The sequence below is a fragment of the Pygocentrus nattereri genome, chromosome 21 (genome assembly GCF_015220715.1).
Source record: "Pygocentrus nattereri isolate fPygNat1 chromosome 21, fPygNat1.pri, whole genome shotgun sequence".
In the NCBI taxonomy this organism is placed as follows: domain Eukaryota; kingdom Metazoa; phylum Chordata; class Actinopteri; order Characiformes; family Serrasalmidae; genus Pygocentrus; species Pygocentrus nattereri.
The window spans coordinates 15,932,501-15,953,785 of NC_051231.1; the positions used below are offsets into that span (position 1 = coordinate 15,932,501).

Sequence of the window (21,285 nt, forward strand, 5' to 3'; positions counted from 1 at the left end):
AGTCGTTATCCCCCGGCCTCTGTTTGGTCATCTGACCAGTATCAGCCAATAGGAGGCGTTATTTCTCCAACAAGCGTTAAATGTGATAAACATGTTTGGAGCTGCAGCTCCGGACTGGATTTTAATCACTAGCTGATATAAGCAGGACAAATAACAAGGTATGTGAGTCACATATAGGTTTTATAATATCAGTGTAACTGAATAAGAAAGTAAACAGTTCATAAATATCTCCGCTGGCTCATTTAGTCGAGCTAAACTGAGTTAAGGCAGCTAAGCTCATTTTGCTCCGCCGTTGTGTCTGTCGCTCCATACACTCGACGCACCGCATGTAGGCGCGTTGTTCAGGCAGCTTGTATTTGAGCTGAAATTCTTTCCTCAGTCTGTTTTAGCTTGCTGGCTAATAGTGTTCAGCATTTACAGAAAATCCTCAGAATGCTCAGTTCCTCCTGCAGCGTGAACCAGACAGCCCGAGTCTGTAAGGATGAATAAAGTAGATGCAAAGCAGTCATTGGTTTAGTTAGCTAAGCTACACACTTAAAAAAGAAGGGTTCCTTAACGTAAACGTTCAGCTTAAAACAACGAGTTCTGCATGAAACGGCGAATTACACCCTCAAAAAGGGAGGTTCTTCAGTACTTCTGTTTATATCCATTAGTTCTATGTAGAACCGTTGCATGCTTCAGGATACTTTTACTGCAGTGTAGCACGACAAAGCCAGTAATACATTCAGGAGTTGGATCCTCTAAAGCTAATTTGCTTCAACAAGGCATTGAATTTCACATGAATGCGTGTTGCTGTGATAAAATACACACTCGAAAAGATTCAAGTTCAAGGGTTCAAGGTTTTTCTGTTGTTACAAGCTTGACATTGTAACGATAACAACCCCATTTGTTGAGCTATTTTCAGAAAGGTTCTAGATAGAACCATATATAGAACCAACTTGTAAATGAGGGTCATCCTCAATGTTCTTTGAGATGAAATAAAGGTTCATTGATATACAACACGTTCTCCAACAATCTGATGAACGATTTCACCATGCAAAGAACCATTTAAGCATTTAATGATTCTAAACAGAACTCATGGTTCTAAATAGAACCTTGGAAAGAACCATCTTTTTGTGCAATATAGAACCATATAAAACGCACTTGCAAAAATCTTGGAGAAGGTGTTGCATGTCAATGAACCTTTATTTAATTTAAAACATTGAGGATGACCCTCATTTACAAGTTGGTTGTATATATGGTTCTATCTAGAACCTTTTTAAAAATGGTTCTATACAGCAACAAATAGGATTGTTATTGTTACAATGTCAAGCTTGTAACAACAGAAAAACCTTGATCCCTTCAACTTGAATCTTTTTAAGTGTGTTTTATCACAGTAACGCACATTCATGTGAAATTCAATGTCTTGTTAAAGCAAGTTAGAGGATCTAATTCCTGAATTTATTACTGGCTTTGTCTTGCTACACTGCAGTAAAGGTGTGTCAAGGTTAAATGTGTTTTTTTGGCCTTTAATGTTGCAATGACAGTATTGTAGCCCTGCATTATGTTATTGTCCTTGTTTGTATGTGGTTAGATGACATTTTCATTTTCAAGGCCAGTATCAGTAGAAGATACTGGGTTTGGTATTGGAGATGAAAAAAAAGGAATTAGTCCAAGTCAATTCTGTAACAGACACAGCCTAGAAAAAATATCGCACTCATATTGTGCCATTTGGTTAATACAGTGTTTGAATAGTTTAAGCATGATGGTCTGCTTTTAGATGCTCATGGTAAGCAAAGTCAGTCAAAACAGCTCATTTTAAAGCGCAGTAGTTCTTAAAAAAAGAAATATCAGATTAGTATTAGTGTGGGCTGATGCTCAAGGGTGCTACATTGGCATTAGAAAAGACAAAATGGTATCATTCCACCTTCAGTACTTGCTGTTATATCTAATGGCCACTTCCATGGCAGAGCCTGGCTGATCATAAGGCTGCTTTGAATGTATTGAAGAGCTTCATTTAGAATCAGGAGGGATCAGATGCATGCTGTTATTGGAGCTGTTGGTTTAGCCAGGCGCTTTGAAAAATCACTTCAAAGTTCGCTTCAAAGCGCAGCTCCTTTGGGTCAGTCCAGTGGCGGCCACTTACAGCTCAAGCCCAGCACAGCGACAGCAGGATAATAAAATGATATGTGTTGTTATAAGCATGCAATAGAGATGGAGTGATACACCGCTTTTACTTTGCTTTTACTATTACCAAATAATGTATGCCAGGCTTTAAGCATGTCAATATCAATGTGTTAACTATTCATAACTTTACCATTGTTGTTTTTAATATGTATTGCAAACATGTGTTGCGATATAACTGTGATAGTAGTATTTTGACCATGCAATGCATCACTGCTTGCTATGTGAATGTTATTTTCACTTCTTTCACTTATTTTCACATGTTATTACACTTCTTAATTCTTGTTTCTTACAGGAGCAAACATTCCTGGCTAATTAAAAGGGTGAAAATTACTTGTGTATTTATTCAGAATCCCTGTGGGAAAACATTGTCACCTCCCAGAGGCAGCTTCTGCGTCGTAATCCCTCTAACAAACACACCGTCTCTTAGCTTACATGTAAAATAACACCCTCGCTGACACAGTTTTTGAAGTAAATCTGCCTACCTAGTGTGCTCATGCAATGCGAGGTAAAGGCACAGTGAGCATTAAAGCAGCACAAAATGTCGTTTTTTAATCATCGCAGTACTCATATCACAGAAAGCTGCAATATGCAAGCAAGACTCTAACAAATCACTTGCTCTGCAGGACCGACACAGAGTAATTTCTTTTTATTGTGTCTTTATTTTTTAAGTCAAAAATGCAAATATTTTATCTTCTGTTACTCGTTATTGCAATACTGGGTTTTACAGTATTGATATAGTATCTATAGCATCTATAGCACTGATATAACATCTATTCCTGCATTCTCTTGGTAGTTTTGATTAATAAAAGCCTTCACATGATTCATATGTAAATATTGTTGAGAAAATGTAATGTACACAAATCTTTTACAGGGTTACATCAGCAGTTTGCTAACATACTGTATGTTAAATATTTTCTAAAGTATATTGTAATCAAAATATGTAGCAAGTGTAATTTCAATATGATGTTCTGTCTAGTGTGCTCTACATAGTAATATAACACAGTAGTAATATAGCAATGGGATGTTATATGAAAATCAGTGTTGTTGGGTAATTTACCTCAGCATGACTAAATGAAAAATTGAATAAAAACACCCATTAATCATTTCTGGGATACAGTATACCCCAAAAACTAAAAGGAGAGCACCGTGCATTAAATGTCAAAAGAAGAATAGGTTATAAAATTTAATAAGAACAGTGTTTTTCAGGATTACAGGAAAAAGAAACATAATTAAATGGAGAATAATATTCTCAACAGGTCAAACGTTCTCATCGACACACATAACCTCACGCTCAAACGCTTATCTAAAAGGTTAAAGAAAGAAATCAGCAGGCTAAAACTCTAAGAGTGGTGGGGGGACACACCTGCAGGTGTCTTCCCCATCTCACACAGACTTGGTCAAAACAGTTCTATCTCTATGCAAATGATATGTAAATTAGTCTATATATGCAGTTGCTGATTTATAATTACAGGTATAAAATGTTATGAGGCTTTAATTAAGAAACATAACATAACATAGTGTTGTTGGAAAAGTTCAGTCCCATATCTGCATCTTAATGATGTCAGCAACCCTCCCTCTCAGTCAGGCAAAAGGTCAAACCCCAATTCCAATGAAGTTGGGATGTTGTGGAAAACATAAATAAAAACAGAATACGATGATTTGCAAATCCTTTTCAACCTATATTCAATGGAATACACTACAAAGACAAGATATTTAATGTTCAGATGGATAAACTTTGTTGTTTTTTGCAAATATTCACTCATTTTGAATTTGATGCCTGCAACACGTTCCAAAGAAGTTGGGACAGGGGCATGTTTACCACTGTGTTACATCACCTTTCCTGTTAACAACACTCAATAAGCATTTGGGAACTGAGGACACTAATTGTTGAAGCTTTGTAGGTGGAATTCTTTCCCATTCTTGCTTGATGTACAGTTTCAGTTGCTCAACAGTCCGGGGTCTCTGTTGTCATATTTGTGCTTCATAATGCGCCACACATTTTAAATGGGAGACAGGTCTAGTGCCCGCAGTCTTTTACTACTAAGCCACGCTGTTGTAACACGTGCAGAATGTGGCTTGGCATTGTCTTGCTGAAATAAGCAGGGACGTCTCTGAAAAAGACGTTGCTTGGATGGCAGCATATGTTGCTCCAAAACCTGTATGTACCTTTCAGCATTAATGGTGCCTTCACAGATGTGCAAGTTACCCATGCCATGGGCACTAATACACCCACATACCATCAGAGATGCTGGCTTTTGAACTTTGCACTGATAACAATCTGGACAGTCCTTTTCCTCTTTGGCCCAGAGGACACGACGTCCATGATTTCCAAAAACAGTTTGCAATGTGGAAAATGTTGAAATGCTCCCTTTATACCCAATCATGACACTCACCTGATTCCAATTGTGGAATCTTCCAAACAAGTGTTTTTTGAGCATTCCTCAACTTTCCCAGTCTTTTGTTGCCCCTGTCCCAACTTCTTTGGAACATGTTGCAGGCATCAAATTCAAAATGAGTGAATATTTGTAAAAAACAATAAAGTTTATCTGTTTGAACATTAAATATCTTGTCTTTGTAGTGTATTCAACTGAATATAGGTTGAAAAGGATTTGCAAATCATCGTATTCTGTTTTTATTTATCAGTGTTTATTTGTCAGTGTAAAGTGTAATATGAAGTAGGACTGCACAGTATAAACAAAGTACTGTTGTGATTATATTGCTACATATTATGGTTAGAATATGTTAAGAATGCATTCATGAATTAATATTAGGGATGTGCCAATACACAAAATATAAAATTTGATTAGATACAATACAGTTACATCTCAATATAATACATTTTTCGACACTGCAATATGTGTCTTGAGTTCATATGATAATATTAATTAACATTTGAGGCATAATGATCCACACATTTTCAGGTCTGGTGCAAATTTCAATTCACTGAAATTCAATTAGATTTTTGATTGTGTATATATTATTGCATATATTGTTGCATATCACCAAAGCCCTCTCCCTGGTCACTTTACTCTGATAGGATGCTCCCAAATACCTTGTTGCCATGACTTTCCATGAAAAATAATACACGAGAGACCCTTGGGCTAGACTGTGGGGCTTATCACTCGTACAGAAACACTCATCTGGAACTGTGATTTAACATGATGCTCACAGAACACAGTAAAAAACACATTGAGAATAGTTGGAGGCTCATTTGCATATTACAGGCTCCTTCAGCATCTATTTCAAAGGCCGATGTTGAGATAACAATTAACAAACGACGTATTGTGGCGCCCTTCTGTCCACTGATTACATGGTTCTGTGTGGTGGTTTTGGATGATTCAAGAAGTGTCTCTACTCTAATCTGTGTCGTATCCGTTTGTAAGGAGACCAAGAGGAAGTATATGTTACAATGTAAATGAGTCTGAAAATGCTTCTCCCATGCTGTCCTCTCACTTTACAGCATGAATTAAACACTGCGTATCGAGTGAATCTCCAGATAATTCTAATGAACTCAAACAAGCTGCTGACCTATATTGGTCTGTGTTGGATAAATCTAGTTTGTCTGTTGTTGCTTTTGTTTTAATTGAACCATAGACAGAAAAACTTTATGATAAGTGTGGAAATATGAAAAGGCTGTCATTAGCAGTTGATATGTAGCACTACATAAGGTTAAACTGACCACACAGTAGGTTCTTCTGCACACTTACTGGCCACTTTATTGGAAACTCTTCTTTTGTAGCTTTAGGTTGCCAGGGTGGACGATATAATATCATGACACTTGAAGACATTTACACGATACACAATATACATCAAAGATTTAGGTTTTCTGAGATTTGATACTTTGGAACGGACAATAAAGAATCAGTAGTGGCACATTTAAAAAAAACTATCAAAATGTATTCAACATTGCACATCCATGACTACAGTAAATTCAGTTGAACAAGACTAATTATGCGGTGTTTGTAATGAAACATGCAATTGCACAATTTGCCATAAGTACTGACAGTATCTATAATATACTTGAGAAAGCATAACATGATGTAATCTGAAATATTTTATCATGTTTATGATAAATATTGTCAAATCATTCAGCTTTACACCTTCCTGGTGTACAGTTACAGACTGTCGATGCCCAATTTTTGTCGCTGCTGGACTGAGAATGGTTTATGACCACCATAAATATCTGGTCAGTGGTGGTCCTATGGTTGTGCCTTTTTTGATGGACAGAGTACACTGCAAAATATGGCTTGTCAGTTCAACCTAAAAAACTTACTTCATGTGGTAACAAACAATTGAATTACTTTCTTTTAATCTAAATAACTACTTTAAATGAACAATTCTTTAGATAAAAGTACATTTTAGGCTAAACTGACAAAACAGTTTTTGAAGAGACTGATAAGTTGTCTGTAACCATGAATAGGGATGTGCAGTTTTGGTTTTTGGCCCCAAAAATCAAACAATAAAATAGGTCAATGATGAAAATCAAATCAAAATCTAACACTTAAAAATGATTTGAGTGGTAAAGAAAATGAGAAATTCACTGGTCAGCACAGAAACGTTCAAACAGTTTAAGCAGCAGCAGATCAACAGCGAAAGAGTCCAACACAGTCTGCTGCAGTTGCATTTAGTGTGGTTTATAGCTTATGTACTTTATGGCATTAATTGGTTTATTGAAATCTTCTTTGTAGCACTGTCATCACTATTACATTAATTCAAAGCATAAACAAAATGGCAAATTATATTTATAAATTTTTTTAGCTGAATGTGTCCTGAATTTTACTTTTTATTAATAATGTTTTTTTAACATTTTGCTGCATCACTAATTAACCTGCAAAGTGCACTATATGGTAAATATTTCTGACAAAGTGGCCAGTAAATGTAGATACAAGGAGTGACTAATATACTGGCAGTTCGCTGCTGTCTAAACTTGTGAAAAAAGCAGCTCAGTATAAAACCCAGAGAGAAAGGCACCAGAGGTGATCTCAATAATTGATGATGGTTGCCTTTTCCCTGTGAAATGGGATTCTTGGTTGGATACATTGTCCAAGCTCAATGAAATAAGACTTTAAGTGAGTTTTTCATTTACTCAGATCTGTATAATAGAATATATTGTGTATTACAACAATTATGTAATCACATTACTATTAGATTCACATTGGGCTCCAGTTTAATGAGAAATCTGCTTTGTGAATAAATTGATTCATGAATGATTGTTAGATGGCATGTCTATATGTCCTGTTCATTTCATGTCGGTTAGTGTTTTCATGTAGGTTTCACATAGTTATATATCTTTTTTGTATGTGTTAATTCTGTATTTTTAATATAAACACTTTTAGGTTGCTTTTTATTAGGGTTGGGAAACACAGTAATATTTATCATTAATGTGCTAAATTGCTTCACAATATGCCATGTTATGCTTTCTTGAGATTATCATGGACATCATTTATACTTAAAAACACTGTCCCACTGTACAGTGAGCACAACTAGTCATGTTTAATGGGTTTATTGTGTCATGTAAATTGCTGAATACAAAACATTAGGATCATAGTTTTGATAGTATTTTTAAATATGATCCCACATTGTCTGTTCCAACTTACCAGATATCAGAACAAAAAAATATTGTGGCATATCATGTATTACAGGGTTTGGATAGCTACTGAAAAATTAGTACTTAGCTACATTGTAACTACTTTCTCAAAATTTGTATCTAGCTACAATTTAGCTACTTTTCCAGAAAAAAAATAGATGCTATTTTTTAGCTGCTTTTTGAAAAGTAGTGGCTACTTTTTAGCTGCTTTCAAAGCATGACTGTCAGAATGTTTGTGAATCACCACCTGACACACCTAACAAACCCAACTGACAGTGTGAACAAGACACTGCATTTAATTAGAAAGAAATATACAATTGAAAAGCTGCAAATATACAAAAAAAGATGACCAAAAGGTGTAACTAACAGTTACGCAACCAAAGGTGTGATATCCAACTAAAATTTAGACTAGCTAAAGGCAAAGTCAATCATTCCAGGATTTCCTTACAAAAATCAACATTAAAAAATTAATACAAACCAAACAATTTTGTGCAAAAAATTGTCAACTGAAATAAAATTGCTCCAATTTAAACATTTCAGCAAGATCTACAAGCAAACCAGCCATTAGGGGTGTACTTTGTGTACTTCTGGTGCCGGTCCCAAGCCCGAATAAATGGTGAGGGTTGTGTCAGGAAGGGCATCCGGCGTAAAACTTGTGCCAAAACTATCATGCGGATCACAAATATGATTGCCATACCGGATCAGTCGAGGCCCGGATTAACAACGACCGCCTCCGGTGGGCAGGGTGCTGGTGGAAATTGGACTACTGTAGGTCGAAGACCATCAAAGAGGAGAGGAGGAAGGCAGGTTAGAAGGCAGCGAGAGAGAAGGAAAGGCAGGAGTGTGGAGGTTAGAGTAGGGACTCTGAGCATAGGGACAATGACTGGTAAAGGCAGAGAGCTTTCAGACATGATGGAGAGAAGGAAGGTAGATATTCTGTGTGTCCAGGAGACCAGATGGAAAGGAAGCAAGGCCAGGAACATTGGAGGTGGATTCAAACTGTTCTATCATGGTGTAGAGAGGAAGAGAAATGGAGTAGGGATAATCCTAAAGGAACAGCTTGTGAAAAGTGATCTGGATGTAAAGAGAGTGTCAGACAGGATCATGAGCCTGAAGTTGGAGGTTGATGGTGTAATTTTGAATGTGGTCAGTTCATATGCACCACAGGTTGGTTGTCAGTTAAAGGAGAAAGAGGAATTTTGGAGTAAGATGGATGAAGTGGTAGATGGTGTCCGTAGAGAGGAGAGATTAGTGATTGGTGCAGACTTCAATGGACATGTTGGTGAAGGGAACAGAGGGGATGAAGAGGTGCTGGGTATGTATGGTGTGAAAGACAGAAATGCGGAAGGTCAGATGGTTGTAGATTTTGCAAAGAGAATGGAAATGGCTGTGGTGAACATGTATTTTCAGAAGAGGGAAGAACACAGAGTGACATACAAGAGTGGAGGGAGGTGCACACAGGTGGATTATATCCTTAGCAGGAGATGCCACCTAAAGGAGATTGGAGATTGTAAAGTGGTACCAGGAGAAAGTGCAGCAAGGCAGCATAGGGTGGTTGTCTGTAGAATGAGATTAGAAACAAAGAAGAGGAAGAGAGTGAAGACAGAGCCAAAGGTTAGATGGTGGAAGCTGAAGGAGGAGGATGGTTGCAGGAGGTTCAGGGAAAAATTGCAACAGGCCCTTGGGGGCAGTGAGGAGCTACCTGAGGACTGGGAAACTACAGCTAAGGTTGTGAGAGAAAATGGCAAAAATGTGTTGGGTGTTTCGTCTGGTCAGAGGAAAGACGACAAGGAAAGTTGGTGTTGGAATGAGGAAGTCCAGGAGAGTATTCAGAAGAAGAAGGCAGCTAAGAAAAAGTGGGATAACCAGAGAGATGAAGGAAGTAGGCAGGAGTACTGTGAGGCTAGTCGCATAGCATAAAGAATGGTGGCAAAGGCTCAGGCCTATGACGAGCTGTATGAGAGGCTGGACAGTAAAGAAGGAGTAAAGGACTTGTATCGTTTGGCTAAACAGAGAGATAGAGCTGGAAAGGATGTACAGCAGGTTAGGCTGATAAAGGATAGAGAGGGAAATGTACTAGTGAGTGAACAAAGAGTGTTGAGTAGATGGAAGGAGTACTTTGAAGAACTAATGAATGAGGAAAACGAGAGAGATAGGAGGACAATGGGGGGAGAGATAGTGGATCAGGAAGTGCAGAGAATTAGTAAGGTGGAAGTGAGGGCAGCTTTAAAAAGGATGAAGAATGGAAAGGCAGTTGGTCCAGATGACATACCTGTGGAGGTATGGAGATGTTTAGGAGAGTAGGCAGTGGACTTTTTAACCAGGTTGTTTAACAAAATCCTGGAGAGTGAGAGGATGCCTGATGAGTGGAGAAGCAGTGTACTGGTCCCCATTTTTAAGAACAAGGGTGATGTGCAGTAACTACAGAGGTATAAAGTTGATGAGCCACACCATGAAGGTATGGGAAAGAGTTGTTGAAGCAAGGCTAAGGCGAGAAGTTCAGATCAGTGAGCAGCAGTTTGGTTTCATGCCCAGAAAGAGTACCACAGATGCAATTTTTGCGTTGAGAGTGTTGGTAGAGAAATACAGAGAAGGTCAGAAGGAGCTACATTGTGTCTTTGTGGATCTAGAGAAGGCATATGATAGGATGCCAAGAGAGGAACTGTGGTACTGTATGAGGAAGTCAGGTGTAGCTGAAAAGTATGTTAGAGTGGTGCAGGACATGTATGAGGATAGTGAGACAGTGGTGAGGTGTGCAGTTGGAGTGACAAATGGTTTCAAGGTGAAGGTAGGTTTACATCAGGGATCAGCTTTGAGCCCCTTCTTGTTTGCAATGGTGATGGACAGGTTGACAGATGAGGTCAGGCAGGAGGCTCCATGGACCATGATGTTTGCAGATGACATTGTAATCTGTGGTGAGAGTAGAGAGCAGGTGAAAGAGAATCTGGAGAGGTGGAGGTTTGCACTGGAGAGGAGAGGAATGAAGGTCAGTAGAGACAAGATGGAATAAATGTGTGTGAATGAGAGGGAGGCAGGTGGAAAGGTAAAGATGCAAGGAGTAGACGTCGTAAAGGTGGATGACTTCAAATATCTTGGGTCAACCATCCAGAGCAATGGACTGCATAGGAAAGAGGTGAAGAAGAGGGTGCAGGCAAAATGGAGTGGGTGGAGACGGGTGTCAGGGCTGATGTGTGACAGAAAGATAGCAGCAAGAAAGAAAGGGAAGGTTTACAAGACAGTAGTGTGTCCTGCTATGATGTATGGTTTGGAGACTGTGGCTCTGTCTAAAAGACAGGAGGCTGAGCTGGAGGTGGCGGAGATGTAGATGCTGAGAATTTTGTTGGGAGTGACAAGGGTGGACAAGATTAGAAATGAGCAGATCAGAGGGACAGTGAAGGTGGAGCAGTTTGGAGATAAAGCCAGAGAGGCCAGGTTGAGATGGTTTGGACATGTGTTGAGGAGGAATAGTGGATATATTGGTCAAAGAATGTTGGAGATGGAGCTGCCGGATAGAAGGAGAAGAGGTAGACCTCAGAGAAGGTTTATGGATGTAGTGAAGGTGGACATGGAGATGGTTGGTGTAAAAGTAGAAGAGGCAGTGGATAGGGCAAGATGGAGGCAGATGAAGAAGAAGAAGCAAGATATACAAGCATGACACTTAGAGTACTTTATTAAACTTGAGCAACACTTCAGCCTCAAAATTCTCATCAGTGACTGAGGCTTGAATAATCTCTCCACTGCTCCAGAGCTGATCCTAAGGGGCCATGGTTAAAAAAAGAAAAGAAAAAGTTAATGACATTGCATTCCCTGGCAAATGTTTTGCATTGCGATGTAAATGGTTTGCAATCAGTTGCAGAAGCTGTGCTTTGCTTAAGCTCAGACATGGAACAACTCATTGAATTTACATTGATCTTGGATTGAAATATAAAGACATGGTATCGCTTCTCTAAATCAAACATGATTATGCTATTAGTGTGCACAAACAAACTGAGATCGAGTGTCCTCGTACAGTGAAAGCTACATTTTCCCGAGACTGCATAGAACGATTACTGAATAAACTTAGCACAGACTGGCAAAACTGGGAAAACAGTTTTCAACATTAGCTATGCTAAAAACAAAGCTCTAATGTAGGCGGTGTCATTGGGCACCTCTGGTCCTACATTTGCTTGCTGTCTGACAAGCATATATTTTGCATTTTTAGGTAAAATAACCTATATAAAATAATCCTCCTTTACTGTAAAATTGTTTTAATGCACAGTTCTAACACAGTTTTCATAATAAATGGTCTTAAATGCTGGAGTTAAAGTAGAACTGCTAATTCACCAACCTTTAACGCAGAAGACTGATGCACAGACTGCCTGGCATACAGCAACTCACATAATCAAATGGCAAAGAGAAGTATTTAAGACAAACATCGACTATTTTGAGATGTATGGACTTATTTGCACTTATAAGCGCTCAGCTCATCTCCCAATATGTTTAATCTGCAATCTCCTGTTCCAGCAATACAATCTGGTGCCACAGGCACCATTTAAGTAAGTCCGTGTTTTCATTTATTTAATTTTTATCCTTTACTAGCATGTCAGCACATACTGAGACATACAGCCAAGATGGTAAAACAGACATAAAATGTTGTGTCTTCAAAGGTGGTTTCATTTCTGTTGAAATGACAGAATGGCTCTTCTTAACATTTCGGTTGCGACCCCTCAGCTAATCTTACTAGTAAGGGGTGATCAGCACGTGCCCGTTTGCTCAAGCTGTCCACGGCTCAGTCAGGATTGCACAGTCACCACCAGCCCTGTTAACAGCTGCTTTCTATGGATCAGATTTTGCGCAGATTGCCTGAAGCCTGTAGTGAAATTGTAGTGACAATTTTTGCTATAGCTACACAAATATTTGTAGGTGCTACAGCTACTAGCTACATTTCATAAAACGGCTACAGTTATTAGCTACAAAATGTGTAGCTAACTACAAAAAGTAATGCGCTACTTAGCTACTCCCCCATCCCTGATGTTTTGTGCAAATATCTTGAAGTAGTGTGATAATACATTTTTGCCATATTGCCCAACTCTAACTCATAGCATCTGGCAAGTGGTAGATTGATCCCTCTAGGCCAACAAACTGCCCCATCTCTTCAAGAAATAGCTTTGATCTGGTTTTGTACATGTGGGCTAAATGAGTGTTTTGTAATGTTGGTTTTTGCTTACATATGGTTTGCCAGAAGTGGCCTCTATCCTTGTACTGTCTGGGTATTCATTGATTGTTATAAGTTTACATCACAAATATATGACAATATGCTTTTCTGAGTGTATCATTGATAATGTCAGTATTTACAAATCCTGTTTTATTGGATTTAGCGCAGCACAGTGTATGAAATGTGGAATACAAATACTTGGATTATTAGTTTTTGATAATACTATAAAATGTGGCACTACTTTGTCTATACAAACCAGTCTGTACAAATCAGTTGTCAGAAAAAAATACATATTGTGATATCATGTGTGTCATAAACTTCCTGGAGTATAATAATATTACATCAAGATTTTGCATATATATATATATATATATATATATATATATATATATATATATATTTATATATATATATTTATATATATATATATATATATATATATATATATAGCTCCCAACATGTTGCATAAAAGGTTTCACTGTGTAAAGCCAGCCTGATGTATTTTTGACGCATTTTACTCCCCTAGAAAATCTTCTATCTTGAATCCTGAATCTTCATGCCACACCCCCTCCATCCCATGGGTTCTGTTGTCATGCTGCATCAGATTAATTTTGTTTGTCACAGCATTCACACGCTTCTTTCCCTGAAGGCAGAGTGCTCGGGGCAACGGTTCCATTCTGTTTACTCTCGCAGACGTTCAGGTTTTGTATGTGTTTTGATTCAGTGTTTATTTCTCACTCGTCGCAGGTTCTGCCATGGCAGCAGGTGTCAGTCTGTTAAGTGACCTGCCCTACTCTAACACCAGCAGCAGCAGCAGCAGCAACAGCAGCGCAGGGAACGGTGGAGATATAAACACTGACATGGAGCGAGGTAGGACATACCTACGTCTTAAGTGTAGGCAGTATATCCTGTATTTTTTACCTGTTTGTAAATATTTTTCTTGTTTTAAGAAGGAGTGGAAATCTCTGACCTCACAATGATTAGATTTAGTGATGATTCCTTACAATGCTTCACAGCACCATTTAGTTTGATTTAAAGTTATTTTATTAATTATACACTGAATACACAAAAATGACCAGAGGTACTATTTGGACAGTAGTGGAATATGGTCATTACATTCGAAATTTACATTGCTTTTTTTTTTCCAAAATCTGTGTAGTTGAATTGCCACTTTCAGATTGAATTGTGATATACAGTTTTATACAAATGTTTGGGTTCCATGTTTTGTTGATTTTGTAAGTGAAAATAAGTAATATGAACACACATCTGCACTTTTTGATGTACAGCTACTGGTTATTTGCTGAATTTCATATATTGGTTAAAAAAAAAAACATAAAATGTAGCCTGAGCAAAAATTATGCCACATTTTACATTGCATGTTTTATTGTATCCAAAATGTTAAACTTAGCAAAATTCAGTAATTGTGCATTAAATTAGCAGAAAAATGCCATATTTAAGTTTGCTTCCTGTATAGACCGTGTTAACCTATTTTTTCTTAGAAAATTTACAAAACAGTAAGTGTAAGAAAAGCCAGAGCAACGCAGATTCTACCTAAAAATCAAGCAAACCAGTAAAGAATCATGTTTCAGAAAGTACAGAAAATACATGTGAAAATACAGCAGTACTTAATTTTTTGACAAAATCTGATTATTATGAATTATTTTTTCCTTTGCTTTTCCGCAAAACAGACTCTGCTGACTGGCAGGGTCTGACTGTGTTTGTGTTTGTTTCAGTATGCCCACTTTTCACATTTTAACCAAATCCTGATGAATAAAATCATGTTCTGACATTATTTATCACATGAATATTTTGTTTCATTTGGTAAAATGTTATGGTAAAGATGATAAATGCTTTCTGATTTCTGATTCATGTTGACTTTACTGTTAATAATTTCAAAACAATAGTAAATCTGGAGAAAACAAAAAAAATTCTGAATGTACCTTGCCACCATAAATGGATTCAATTAAATAAAATAAAATGCATTTTAGCCCAAAACTCCGTCACCAATCATAAAACTTGTCTCAGGCATCAGGCAGCATATTCATAACCGTTTTTTGGTAATGACTTTCTGCGAGTGAGCTTTTAGAGGCATTAAACTATTCTAACTTCTGCTTCCTATCAACACCACTGTAAACAATTCTGATTCAGAGTTTCTCAAGATGGAGCATTTCACACAAAACCACTCTGAATGACTTTACATCTTAACCATGTAATTATTAGACAAAAATTTAAAAATTTGTGTTTAACCTGTTGCTTGAGGCACCACTGATGCAGGTTGATTTGTGGTTTGTGGTAAAGATGTGGTTTGTGAACTTCCTTCAGTTCCCAGCACCAGAGGCAGCTCTCATGCTGTAGCTCCAGCATGAATGAAACACTGTGGCAGAGATTAAATCAATTGTGGAGCTTTTTGTTTTACCAACAGCAATATTCTAGCAACCACTGCTGTGCGCCTGGTTATCAGAGGAGGGAAAGTTGCTTCATTGTTTCTGTTGTTCTGTTTGTGGAGAGGATTTCATCATAGATGATCATAAAATATACCGCTGTTATAATTTGAGCTTTTATGAACAGAACATATGGCAGGATGCATGCATAATAAAAAAGGTCCATATATTATAATTTTTCTTGTATTTATTTGTGTAACAATGTATCAGGAGCAATCAGAATTAAATATTTATGTTACGTTTTCCAATCTCTTCTTCTCCCTTTAATTAACAGGTAGTTTTTGTTACTGTACAAACAGACATATGTAAATGGTTTTTGTTACTGTACAAGTTTTTGTTACTGTACAAGACTGACATATGTAAATGGTTCTGATTGCGGCCCGTTCCAAAAGCAGTCTGGGCTGAAACAGGGAACAGACTATAAAGTTAAAAAAAAATCCTCAGGGATGTGCAAAAAGTGCACTTTAGCCACTCTGGTTGGAATCGTATACAGTTGTATGCATAAGTCTGAAATACGTGAGACATTCTCTGCAGGAAAATAAACTTAATTATGCTATTTTTCTGCTACTTTTAGTGCACAATGTCTGTTTATTTGCTGAGTTTTGTAAATAATAAAACATACAGCATAAACCTCACATTAACATTTGCATAGGCCTCGTTTTATGTTAGATTTTTTTCTACTACGTTACATCCAGTAAACAAACAGTAATTGTGCATTAAAAATACAGTTTGTTCCCTGTAGAGGATGTGTAATTATTTTCACTTAGAAATTCAACAAAATGTGTCATTTAATAAGAGGCGCCCAATACAGCTCTATTTGCTTCCCGACAGCCAGGAACAGCACAACATTTAAGTGTTTTCCACACAACTCCAATAACTCTACAAAATGTCTGCAGTAACAAGACTTCTCCTCAATGTGATTCATGGTTTTAGATGGAAGATTGTTGTGATTTTAGATGGAAGGTTAGCTAAGAGAAGGGTAGTGTTTTTGAAATGTACATAAGAGTATAGATTGGAAAATTGCACTAGGCTGTTTTTGAAGGAGCTTATGATGGTGGATACAAGAACATAAAGTTGAATGCATTTTATAACCCCTTTGAAATGTTGAGCAGACGGATGGTGAGGGGGCAGACTCACTTGCTTTCGTAGCTGTAAATGAAATGCATTAGCAGCCTAGACGCAATTCGAAGACTCATTTCTTGCTTTTGTGTGAAATGCTTTCCTGCGTTATGCAAACCAGATGCTGGTGGCCTTTGGAGAGGAAAATGGATCATCTTTTTTTCCCCATGACATGAGCACGTCTTCCCTGCACCTGAGATTGCAAACCTTTGCCCAGCCTCTCATTGAACTGGGTGCTGGTCACCATGGAGACAGCTTCCAGTGCAGTTGATAAATGGGTGCCGGTTGCATTGACCTGTCATGCTTCTTTTCTTTCATGCAGTAATTGGCAGCAGTTTACATTTCATGGCTGTTGTAAGGAAACCTTGTATCTACAAAATAGAGAGAAAGTAAAAGCATTTATAGCTTGACGTATGTTACTGTAATATTACACATTTGGATCGTTTCTGTCGGTTTATTCTTCAGTTCTTTATAAAATATTTGCCTAAAGGATAGGTCAGCTGGTGTTTTCAAATAGCATTTTAACACAAATGGAGTCAGAAGATTATTGTATGAGAGTGACAGTTTGCCTTCAGGAACTTAGCAGCTCTCATCCAGACCTTCGGTGATAGGTGAATGTAGCTGTAAGGGTTTTTCTCAAGGACTCATACAGAAGTTGCACATGAACAGGGCATTCAGTCTTGGAATTTCTGTGTGCTAAGCGATGCTGTTAAGCTCTCTGCTGACAGCAGTGAGTGCCTGAGTGCGATGGGTGAGAGTGGTGGAGACGAGCTTTTTAAGAATCTGCACTGTAGCAGGAAACCCTTGGTTCTGAGTAGGCAGCGGAGCTCAGCCCTGGAGATGCTATCCACATCCACTCAGAGGGTCATAGCGGCGGTCAGTGTGGCAGAACCAGATCTGGACCTGAAGGAACACAGATGTAATGTTACTGTCCTGATGCTTCTACTCTCTTACTGGTTCTGATCTATGCTTCTCTAAAGATCTCTTTTAGTGAATAAGATGTGCAAGTAAGAAGAACCTTTTTACAGAGCATGTACATCAGTTCTTTAAATAAGGGAGAAACTTGGGGAACCGTGGGTGGAATTGTGCCCTTTTTGGCATCTTTATTTAGATTATATATATTTTTATAGTATGGATTTCAGTTGTGGTTTTCATGGCATAATGCAAAAAGGCCTGAAACCTTTTTATGAAGTAGTATATTGTTAATTTACTAAAAAAAACTTTTTTTTGGAACTCTCTTTAAACAGTCATGATTTCATGATTTATGTTTTATTTTGGCCTGATTGTTTTTTAATTCAAGTCTGTTTTTTATGTGAGGCTTAAATTGTTGGAATAGTTTCAGGCTGTGGCCTCTGAGATGCAGGCTGGCTTTACCTCTTCTTTGGTACAGTGCAGATTAGTTTAATGATGCACTGGCACTTTGTGCTTACTTACTAATGGATTATGTATACTGCTACATGGTTTTATATTGCTATTCATGTTCTAACTGTATATGTGATAATTCATTCAATTATTTATTGTTAACATTGTAATTGCACTGCATTGTTTTTGTGCCTCATCAGATAGAAAGATCACAATTTCATTTAAAAAAAGACTGCCTTTTTAGGGTTTATGAATGCTTTTAAAATTAGTTTATCAAAAAACATTTTAGGAATCATTAATTAGCAGTTGGGGTTAGGGTTTTACAAAAAGGAAAACAATGACATATTGCCTGACAAATATTGAGCCCACATTTATCTATACTGTTAAACTTTAGTATAGGAAGACTTGTCATTTTGTGAGTTGCTTTTCTTTGCATTGTACCTGTCAGCTTCAGCAGGTATTTGTTAATAGGTTACTACCATTTACACCCAATAGGATATAGTATTTTAATATTATTTGAGAGAAATGATAATGACATTAACATAAGAAATTACTGTATTCACAGTCTGAGGTCTCATCTTTTATTTTGCCTTGGTGTTTCCAGCATGCTATCTGCCACCATCCTCATGATTAGTAACACCAGAAACAGTGCTAGTGCTATTGTGATTCTTGAGACTGGGTGACACCTTCTTTAGGACAACATTCCAGGTGTGGCACAGTTGATAACCGTCCTTTACTGCTTTACTGCTTCCTCACTCTCAGATATCTTACTTAATTATCTAAATTATCTTACTATGTCATCTCCATCAGTCAGCTTTATCTGAGGTTTAACAGTATAGATGAATGTGGACTCACTATTTGGTTAGCAACAGGTCATTTGCCCTTTTTTCATGTGTTATGATGGCTTATTTTATTCCTGTATAGACTGACATGATAATAAATATAATGTTCCATGTGCAACTTGAGAAGGCACTGCAATTGCTGGTTTTGTAGTTGTAGTAGAGCTTTTCTCCTTGCTGGCTTTGACACTATATGGTTGCATTGCATTGATTTGAGTGCAGTATGTCCAAAGCAGATGCAGTGACTGTGCACATCACGGGATGATAAAATGATCCCTCTGGGAAATTCACTTGCTATGTTAGGAATTAGCTCTGGGAAATTGAGCTGGGATTCAAAGTAACAGGGCTGGTAGTCATCCCAACGGTATTTGATGGAGCTTTATCACTGCAGAGAACTCAGTTTCACTGCTTTCCGGCCCAGTGCTGAGGGCTTTATACACCTCTAATTAGAGCTGAATTATTTGGGGAAAATACCTATTTGTGATAAATGTGACTTTTCCATAAACTAAGATCTTGGCCTATTTTTGTTTTGCCAAGAAGTCCAAATCACCATTTTTTTCCTGGCTTGAGGCTCGAATGTAGTGTGCCAGTCTAGCAGTTGTTGTGTTTGTGGTTTTGTCACCGTGTGAACGACACATCAGCATTTGGTTGCTTCTGATTGATATGACTCAGCTACAGGTGTTTTATGAACTCTGTGTAGTTGCATTAAATTTAAACATTTAAAAGATCTTGAGATTTGAAATTTGCACATGGGCCGCAATGTAAAGTCCTAAAACTGGAATTCAAAAGCCTCACATATATATCCATCCATCCATCCATTATCTTCCGCTTCTCCGGGGTTCAGGTCGCGGGGGCAGCATCCTAAGCAATGAGGCCCAGACCTCCCTTTCCCCACTTCCACTAGCTCTCCAAGGGGGATTCCGAGGCGCTCCCAGGCCAGCTGGGCGATATAGTCACGCCAGAGTGTCCTGGGTCTTCCCCGGGGTCTCCTCCCGGGTGGACTTCCCTGTGACACCTCGCGAGGGAGGCATCGAGGAGGCATCCTAACCAGATGCCAGAACCACCTCAGCTGGCTCCTCTCGACGTGAAGAAGCAGCCGCTCTACTCCGAGTCCCTCCCGGATGATCGAACTTCTCACCCTATCTCTAAGGGAGGGTCCAGACACCCTGCGGAGGAAACTCATTTCGGCCGCTTGTATTCGCAATCTCATTCTTTTGGTCATTACCCAAAGCTCATGACCATAGGTGAGGGTGGGAACGTAGATCGACCAGTAAATCAAGAGCCTTGCCTTATGGCTCAGCTCTTTCTTTACCACAACAGACTGGTAAAGAGCCCTCATCACTGCTGACCCAGCACCAATCCACCTGTCAATCTCCCACTCCCTTGTACCATCACTCGTGAACAAGACCCCGAGATACTTGAACTCCTCCACTTGAGGCAAGAGCCTATCCCGACCCAGACAGGGCTCTCTGCCCTTTTCCGCCTGAGAACCATGGTCTCGGATTTAGAGGTACTGATTCTCATCCCGGCCGCTTCACACTCGGCTGCAAACCGATCCAGCGAAAGCTGAAGTTCGCGGCCTGATGTCCCCAATAGGACCACATCATCTGCAAACAGCAGTCATGTGACCCTGAGGTCACCAGACCGGACACCCTCCATCCCCTGACTGCGCCTAGATATTCTACCCATAAAAATTATGAATAGAATCAGTGACAAAGGGCAGCCCTGACGGAGTCCAGCTCTCACTGGGAACGAGTCTGACTTACTGCCGGCTATGTGAACCAAACTCCAGCTTTGTTTGTACAGGGCCTGAATGGCTCGTAGCAAAGAGCCATGTACCCCGTACTCCCGAAGCACCTCCCACAGAATACCCCGGGAACACAGTCAAATGCCTTCTCCAGATCCACAAAGCACATGTGGACTGGTTGGGCAAACTCTCATGAACCCTCCAGAATCCTGGAGAGGGTGAAGAGTTGGTCCAGTGTTCCACGACCAGGGCGGAACCCGCACTGCTCCTCCTGGATCCGAGGTTCGACTATAAGCAGGACTCTCTTCTCCAGTACCCCTGCATAGACCTTACCAGGGAGGCTGAGGAGTGTGATTCCCCTGTAGTTGGAACACACCCTCTGCTCCCCTTTTTTAAAAAAAGGCACCACCACCCCAGTCTGCCAATCCAGTGGCACCGCCCCCGATGTCCACACAATGTTGAAAAGGCGTGTCAGCCAAGACAGCCCCAAAACATCCAGAGCCTTGAGGAACTCAGAGCAGATCTCAATCCATCCCTGAAGCCTTGCCACCAAGGAGCTTCTTAACTACCTTAGCGACTTCGGCGTCAGTAATGGACAAGCCTATTCCCATGTCCCCAGACTCTGCCTCCTCACTGGAGAATGTGTTGGTGGGATTGAGAAGGTCCTCAAAGTATTCCTTCCACCGCCCAATGACGTCTTCAGTCGAAGTCAGCAGCACACCATCTCCACTATATACAGTGCTAGTGGCACACTGCTTTCCCCTTCTGAGTCACCTGAGTTTGCCAGAATCTTTTCGGAGCCGACTTAAAGTCACTTTCCAAGGCCTCAC

The 21,285-nt window shown here is 39.1% G+C and overlaps 1 protein-coding gene across 1 annotated transcript in view; it reads left to right on the top strand.

Annotated features, from left to right (window-relative positions):
- Positions 1-56: 56 nt before the first annotated feature.
- ptpdc1a (protein tyrosine phosphatase domain containing 1a) overlaps positions 57-21,285 on the top strand; it is a 34,010-nt gene continuing 12,781 nt past the window's right edge. Inside the window, exons 1-2 of the mRNA XM_017692821.2 lie at positions 57-158; positions 13,695-13,817. Coding sequence (XP_017548310.1) covers positions 13,703-13,817 — 115 coding nt within the window. The 5' untranslated portion in view covers positions 57-158; positions 13,695-13,702. The remainder of the gene's footprint in view (positions 159-13,694; positions 13,818-21,285) is intronic.